At 43.6% G+C, this 8,592-nt stretch overlaps 1 protein-coding gene across 1 annotated transcript in view; it reads right to left on the bottom strand.

Moving 5' to 3' along the window:
* Positions 1–3,794: 3,794 nt before the first annotated feature.
* Positions 3,795–8,592, bottom strand: part of Tmem241 (transmembrane protein 241) — a 126,229-nt gene continuing 121,431 nt past the window's right edge. The window contains exon 15 of the mRNA XM_013014865.1: positions 3,795–4,716. Coding sequence (XP_012870319.1) covers positions 4,656–4,716 — 61 coding nt within the window. The 3' untranslated portion in view covers positions 3,795–4,655. The remainder of the gene's footprint in view (positions 4,717–8,592) is intronic.

The raw sequence follows: 8,592 nt of genomic DNA, 5'->3' as shown, positions 1-8,592 counted from the left end.
TTTGGCCATTCCTCTCCACCCTGCAAGGTAAGGGTAGCAGTTTGGTAAATAAACTTCTCTTCCTGTTGGAAAAGAAGAAAAAGAAAAGCTTCACAGACTATTCTGCTCAGGCTGGCCTCAAACCTTGATCCTCCAATCTCAGCCACCTAAATAGCTAGGATTACAGGCTTGATCCTCCAATCTCAGCCACCTAAGTAGCTAGGATTACAGGCGTGAGCCATCAGTGCCCAGCTCTAATAGAAATTTTTATGAGCTAGTTGAGATATTTCACATTTAATTTTGGTATCTCCTCACAGAACACAACTAAATTTGGCCCAGTTGTAATTGAGTACTGAAGGGCAGCAAGCAGCTAGTGAGAAATATAATCAGCTGCCCACTAGCCAGCAGAGAGCTAAAAGGTCTGGATATAGTCAAAGGAAATGCCTAGGCTGAGTTTAAGACATAAGAACTCAGCTGGGTAACCCTGGCTTACACCTTTAACCTTAGCTACTCAGAAGGCTGAGATCTGAGGATTGCCGTTCGAAGTCATCTAAAGAATAAAAACTCTGTGAGATTCTTATCTCCAATTAACTGACAAAAAGTCCAAACTGGAGCTAGAGCCCAAGGGATAGAGTGTGCTAAGGGACAGCGCCAAGGTTCTGAGTTCAAGCCCCAGTACCAGAACAGCAACAACAGCAAACAGCCACAAGACCTCCAAGTCATCAATAACGTTTTCTTCAATCCTTCCTTGCCAGGGTTGGAGAGAGGGAAAAAAAAATGAAGGCAAATTACCAAGAAAATAGTTTATTTTTCTTTCTATCCATAGAAAATTGAAGTAATAGACAATCACACTTGCCTCTCTTGACAGGAACTGTACTATGTGTACAAATAAAAATCCCCAAACACCCTGGCTTTGAACCAGGGCTTAAACAGGATGGAAGAAGATTGCAGATTCCAAGCGGGGACAGCCCCAGTGGATGAGAACTGGGGGGGGGGGTTCTTGGTGATCTGGGGAGCCCCCTGGTTTCACAGGCTTTTGAGCCAACCATGCATTCAGATCTGAGCTAGTAACCTGGGCATAAAGGACAGAGGTGACAGCTTGAAGAAAAAGCTCAGGAAACAGATGGAAACTGAAGGAATCAGGATGGTGAAGTGATGAAACACCCTCTGTTCTTGACACCTCTTACTGGTGTCAAAGTAAGAAAAGACTGGAGATTTTAAAAACAACCAACTCTGGAATGCAATTCAAAGACAAAACAAACAAAACCAGACAGGCACTTGCCAGAGATCCTTAAGAGAGAAAAAAAAAGTCCAAAACTTTCCAGAAGTTTTTAAGATCAGTCCTGCTAGAAATGGAAATGCGCTTGGTAACTAGGTGGTTCTATCCAGGCTGAGACCACTCCATGTGCTAAAATGACACTGCAAAGGGCAAGCATAAGATGGCATTTGCCAATTCCACTTGCTGCCAGGGGAAGAGAACGGGTCCCAGTGGTATAGACAGAGTTCTGTGGGAGCAGAAGAAGGAGAAAACTCTAAACTCGCACCTCCTTTTTGGCCTTCAGGCTGAAAGAGTTTATCATCCCAGAGGAAGAACAAAAGCAAGTTGCAAATGACAACATTTTTACCTGAAATGAGTAGAGGCCAGGAAAAATCAAGGAAAGGAAATTAAGGTACTCAAGTTCCAAATTTACAAACCTATTTCTCTTCATTTTCTTTTCCACGTTGCAATAAGTTAGAAAAAAAAGTGCAGCACTAATAACTTCTAACATTCTTCACAGGGCTGGCCACGGTCAAGGGCATAGTTACTAGACAGGAAAGGGTGTGGTGGTACACATTACACCTGTAATCCCAACTATGTGGGAGGTTCAGGAAAGACTATGTCTGACTATAAATCTACAAGTAAACACACTGAATGATTAAAACAGATAGATATAGATATAGTTGTATCTATATAGTTATATGCATACATACTGGGACATGATCATTTACATAGGATTCTAGACATTCACTCACTGAGACCAAGGAGGATATGCATAGGAGTAGTTGACAAAAGCTCCTATGTGCATATGATCATATAAAATAATAGTCTATTAAATGAACTCCAAGAAAAGGAAAGAAGAGATATTTTGTTGCTGTTTGTGTTTGTTTGTTTGTATTTGTTAGGGTAAGGGAGGGCACATACAAAGGTAGAACAAGGGTGAACAAATATTAACAGTGAACTGGATATCTTTTTTTTTTGTCGGTTGCGGGGTTTGAACTCTGGGCCTGGGTGCTGTCAGCTCAAGGCAAGCGCTCTACCACTTGAGCTACAGCGCCACTTCCGATTTTCTGGTGGTTTATTGGAGATAGGAGTCTCACGGTCTCTCCTGCCCGGGCTGGCTTTGAACCTCGATCCTCAGATCTCAGCCTCCTGAGTAGCTAGGATTACAGGCGTGAGCCACCAGCGCCCGGCTGAACTGGATATCTTGTAGGTGGGGACGGAAGTGGAGATAGGAGGGAAAAACCACCAGAGAGCGACAGAAGGGGAGACATAGTTCAAAAAGCATTGCATTCATTACTCATGACCTGATTCATGTAACTTTAACTCCTCTGTATATCAACTCTACAATAACATTTTTAATAACGTTTTTTTAAGAGAGAACAAAAAGCTGTGTCTGTAAAACAAACTAAAAACAAAAGGACTTGGGAGTGTGCTCAAGCCGCAGAGTGCTTGATGAGCAAGTATAAGGCCTGGAGACCCGTCCCCAGCATTGGCTCTCTGGCACTTGGCAGAGCGGTGAAGTCTTTGGAAAACGTACATTTTGAGGGAGTCATTCCTTTCTTTTCCCTTTCCTTTCCTTTATTTCTTTTGTGCCAGTTCTGGGGTTTGAACTCAGGACCTGAGTGCTGTCCCTGAGCTTTTTTGCTCAAGATTATTAGTGCTCTACCACTTCAGCCACAGCTCCAATTCTGGCTTTTTTGATTTGGAGATAAGAATCTCAGAGCCGTGTTGTATGAAAGGAGAGAAGGTTAGCACTTCTTGACAAGGATGGAAGAGGCCCTTGGGCCTGACAACACGCTACGGTTAAGGTATTGCCACCTACTTCGTGGCATCTAACCATCGTTTTTTCAATTGTTTCTAACGCATTTATAAGATGATTTCTATGTTGCTTTGTATGTCCCTCCACCACGGTATAACCCCTGCTTTCACTATATTTTATGTCGGTATAATTTGTGGAGGGGAAGGGCTAAAACAAATCGTTTAACTAGGAATACAGGTGGACCCATTGCAACAATGAGATGTACAAGTCGTTATGTCGAAAAATGAACTTTACAACTTTGGTGGGGGTGGGGGGGCAGGATGGGAAGGGGAAACAGAGGAGACAACAATGCTTGATAAGAAATGTACTCATTATCTTGCCCATGTAATTATAACTCCTCTGTATGGTAGTCTCACAATAAAAAAAAAAAAAAAGAATCTCAGAGACATCCCTGTCCAGGCTGATTTCAAACCACAATCCTCAGATCTCATCCTCCTGCGTAGCTAGGATTATCAGGTATGAGCCACTAGCTCATGATTGGTGGGTTCAGATTCAAGTAACCGTTTCATGCAAGTTTAATGTAAGTTTATTTCTTCTCTAAAAGCCAAATAATCCTTTTTGTGTGATAGTTCTTGGGCATGAACTCAAGGATTGAGCATTGTCCCTTTCACTTATGGCTAGCATTCTGCCACCCTGCCACAGCTCCACTTCTGGCTTTTAGTGGTTAATTGGAGTTAAGAGTCTCACAGACTTTCCTGTTAGGGCTGGCTTTGAACCAGAATCCTCAGATAAGCCACCAGTGCCAGGCTAAATCTAATTTTTAATCTGGCCTTAAAAATATACCTCAGTATCCAATGACTTAAAACCATTTCTGAGACCTAAGAGAAATAAGTGGTTTTTTTTAAAATTAAGGAATGTTAAATGTTTGTGTATTGTTTACCAGCCATCCATCAGTACTGTACAGCCTTCTTGTAATCATTTAGTTACTAGCTTAAGAGTTTGCAGAAATTCAATATATCCCGACAAGTTTATAGGAGTCAAGAGAAGGTTAAACGCAGGAAATAAATAGCAATATAAACCACAGAAAGCCACCACTTGCTTTGGAGTTTGAAGTGTTCTTGCTGACTTCTTGCTTGATCCAGAACTCCCGGTCAGCCCCAACTCCTGCTCAGCTGCAGATAGAGACCCTCAGCAGCACAGCGCTGCAATTCCACATGCAGGTTAGACGGCAAGATAATGGGCTGTAGGCAAGCCAGAGAAGAGCAAGGCAAGGATGATCCCAGAAAAGACTCAGCACAGCACAACACAGTGAACTCCAAGAGCAGAGCCTTCAAGGTGCAATCCTGTTCTTGCTGTGTCTGTAGAACTGGGTGCAGCAGAGTTGAGAGCTATCTCAACTGGAGACTTAGGAAGATGTCACATAGACCATTCTTCTGCAGTAGGCTTCCAGAAAATTCTCCTTGAAGCAGGGAGAGCCAGTGAGCCCATGCATCATTAGCTACCACGGAGTTCAGCTTGGTGAAGGCACTGGTCACGGAGGAGGGCTCCACCTATAGATCCTTCTGTGGTTTCACAGTGCTTGCGTTGTTCTGGCATTCTAACACCATGCCAGAGCATGGTGGACTCTGGCTGAGAACTCACTGTCTTGCATCTTCATCAGGAGCCCTTTCGCTCTGAGAAAACCAGCAAAGCTTCTCCAAGTCCACCGAGCAGGAGGCTGCAAAGAAGAGCAGGAGGTCAGTTCTCCATGCCCTTGAGACCACTCAAGCTGTCTGGCACCCACATACAACAGGACATACAGCTGATCTCAGTCATGAACATGCTCACAACCAGCCCAGTCTGCCCTGGTACCAGGCGAAACCCAGAAGCCATCTGGGGGAGATCCCGGGCCAGAAGACTGGCTTCAAACCTTTCTCCAGGGAGGAAGGTGGTTCGTCTGCCTATCCTGACCAGATGAAGCTCTGGAGACTCAGGGCAGGAGGACGCCCGGGAGTCTGGCTTCCCACAGGCCCCTGGGGTGACTGTCACTAAGCAGGGTTGATAGGTATGAAATTGCGTAGTGATTCATAACCTTGCTAATTGCTAAGGTGACAACTCTGAACTTTGCTGTTTAACTTACACTAATAGTTCAAGGTGAACAGACAAACGGGGAATCATGAATTTCCTGCCAGCACAGAAAGAAATCAGGTATGTGGTTGAAAATGAAGTAGTGGAGAAGTGGAGAGAATGAAGGGGGAAAAGAAGCATTAGATATTTTAACATGCCTAAGATTTAATGCATCCAAAGGTCTTTCCATTTTCTAGTATGAACTGCTCAGTAGACAGTCTGGTGTCTGGGCACTGGGGTGGGCTGGACCATCACTGAGGGATTATGACAGTAGGCTCCTAAGGGTGAAAGGTTCTTTTTTCAAAGAAGTCAACAACCCTTTCAACTAGACCCTTTCCCACCCCCGCTTCCTTTCCAGGTACCCACCCAACGCCCAGTTCTATTTGCTCTTATACCTGGACCATACATTTGGATCATAGAGCCTTTGTATTTCTAGAACACAGACAGGGTGTCAAACAAACACACACAGGCTTGTTCGCATTTCAATCCCAGTTGAAAATGTCACCCTGCCATATAGGTAACCGGTGTCATTACCCACTAAAGAATGAATTGACAATGTGTGTGAATATTTTTTAAAAAATCAACTTTAGAATCAGGAAGACCTGAGTTCAAGTTCTGGGGTCAGACATTTATTGGTTATTTGAACTTCTATGTGTTATTGGGAGCTGACAGCATCTAACCATCTCTAAGGCTTACAAATAATCCAAAGCCAACCACCCATGTGTGTGGCCTATAGTGTATAATCTATCAAATGCAAGGCTCTCCTTACCAACTGCATTCCCAGAGCAATCCGAACTCACTGGCCTTCATGGCAGGTTGGCTACTCACCCTCTGCCTCTTCCTATAAGAGTCATCAGGCTGGATTTGGGCACTGGCCTGAGACAATGTTCTTTTTCCCACTGACCAAGTAGTTACCTCTTCCTTACAGCTTTGCCTGTACGTCTGAATTATGCCTTCTGGGGTGCAAGAAAACAAACCTGCTCCATCATCACCCTAGAGACTGAGAAAATTCCCTTAGCCAACATGATCTCATTTCTGGGTGTGGGCTAATGAGTATTGGTGAAGGAGCTAGAGCCTGAGGGAGGGACATGAGGGATTCCTCCACCAAGCTAACAACGGTGATGGAAAGGAAGGGAGTGGTGAAAGAAATGAACACTGAACATCTCAAAATCCAATTAGGCATGTACTCTCCTCTCTCCTATAGAAACCATATTATAAATCTCGAGAAGAAGCCGGGGGCTGGTGGCTCTGTAATCCTAGCTTCTCAGGAGGCTGAGATCTGAAGATCGCGGTTCAAAGCCAGCCTGGGCAGGAAAGTCCATGAGACTCTTTCTCCAATAAACCACCAGAAAACCAGAAGTGGTGCTATGGCTCAAGTGATAGAGCATTTGCCTTGAGCTCAAGAGCTGAGGGACAACGCCCAGGCCCAGAGTTCAAGCCCCACAACTGACAAAAAAAAAATCTCAAGAAGAATTGATCATCCTATCTATCTACTTCAAAATGACGTGGGTGGAAGCAGTATCTAAGTGTACTAAGTACACTGGAGAGCTTCCTAATCTGTAGTCATCATGTATAGGATTGTTTTGGGAAGCTACTGTAAAAAGTTCCAAATCTTGAAATACAACCTTTGTATGAAATTGGGACCTCCTGTCCCTTTGTTCAGGACCCTAGAAGTTTAGTAGCTCAGTTGTCACTTCAGTTTAAAGAAGAGATACGAAATCCAGAACTTTGTCTTCAAAGTCTCTCCTCAAAAGATCTGTTCTGCCAAGTGCCAGTGGCTCACACCTATAATCCTAGCTACTCAAGAGGCTGAGATCTGAGGTTCATGGTTCAAAGCCAGCCCAGGCAACAAATTCCATGAGACTCTTATCTCTAATTAACCACCAGAAAACTGAAGTGGCGCTGTGACTCATAGTGGTAGAGCACCTTGAGCTGAAGAGCTCAGAGACAGCACCCTGGCCCAGAGTTCAGGCCCCACAACTGACAAAAAACAAAACAAAACACAAAACAAAAAAACAAAAACCCTGTTCTCTCCTTTGGAGATTACTGCTCCCTAATTCGCCAATGTTGCTTACAGAACAGACATGTCCTCTTAAGTCCCTGTGCAGAGCACAAGGTCAATGTGACCCCATACTAAGGCACATGGCTCTGTTCTGAAAACATTTATTTCTGCAAATATAAAGGGGGCTCAGCAGTTTTGTACATTTCCAACTAATCTGCCTTCACAGAGGGAAGTCCTCTGCCACCTGCTATTTCAGTGTCAGAAGAAGGATAGTGGTAACAATCTTACAATCATCTTTAGCAGAGTCACTTTAAGAGACACCCAAGGAACTTAGGGATGGCTAAAATGAAAACAGACCTTGCTTCATTGGACGTGGGGAGAGCCAGGAGGTGAACTTTGATGTTGTTTTCTAAACAGCAGGAGAAACTGACATGGAGTCCAGAAATCTTAATGGCATTACAAAGATTTAAGTCAGAGCTTGACTAAACTGTGTGCACATTTTTATAATCCCCAACATTCCTGACATGAACACACTTCATGTAGCTAAGACATAAATATTGAATGCAGAGCATCTAGGCTGGAAATAACCCATCACAACCTTCTCCTCTCTAGAGTTATTCCAGCACCTCTCCAGCCCCTTTATCTTCTATGAGGGATCAAAGGCCTCACTTCAGTCTTATATCTGTCATTATGGTTACTTGATTTACTATTAATATTATTTGTGTTGGACCTGGGGATTGAACTCAGGTCTGGGCAATGTCCTTGGGCATTTTTGCTCAAGACTAGTGCTCTACCACTTGAGCCACAGCTCCACTTCTGGCTTTTTAGTGGTTAATTGGATAGAAGACTCTCACAGACTTCTCTGCTCAGGCTGGCTTTGAATTGGGATCCTCAGATCTCATACTTCTGAGTAGCTAGGATTAAGCCACCAGCACCCAGCTCATTTGATTAATTCTTTTTGAATCTAACAGACATGATAGAGACTAGATCCTTTTCCTGGGTATAGACCCAGAACCTACTGTGGAACCCAATAAATATTTACATAGTAGATGACTGAATTGTTAAATGTGTTCCCTCTCTCAAACCCATATTTAAACCACTTTGCTCTTTTTTCCTCTTTATCACCAAAATGTATCTGCCCCATGTCCTATATACTTATTGAGCGACAACTCAGAGTCTGATTAATTATGACAAAACTTTAAAGGTCATGAGCAAAAAGGCCAGGCTTTTAAAAAAGGAATTTTCAACTGGGTGGTAGTGATTCACGCCTGTAATCCTAGCCACTCAGGAGGCAGAGATCTGAGTATCACGGTTCAAAATCAGCTTAGGCACAAACATCTGTGAGATTCTTATCTCCAATTAACCAGGGAGAAAAAATAGCCAGAAATGGAGGTGTGGCTCAAGTCATAGAGTGCAAGTGAAAAAGAGAATACAAGACTCCTAAGTTCAAGCCCCAATATTGGCACACAAAGGGAGGGAGGGAAG

This window comes from Dipodomys ordii, unplaced genomic scaffold (genome assembly GCF_000151885.1).
Source record: "Dipodomys ordii isolate 6190 unplaced genomic scaffold, Dord_2.0 Scaffold25, whole genome shotgun sequence".
Taxonomy (NCBI): Eukaryota; Metazoa; Chordata; class Mammalia; order Rodentia; family Heteromyidae; genus Dipodomys; species Dipodomys ordii.
This window is presented reverse-complemented; position numbering and strand designations above follow the sequence as displayed.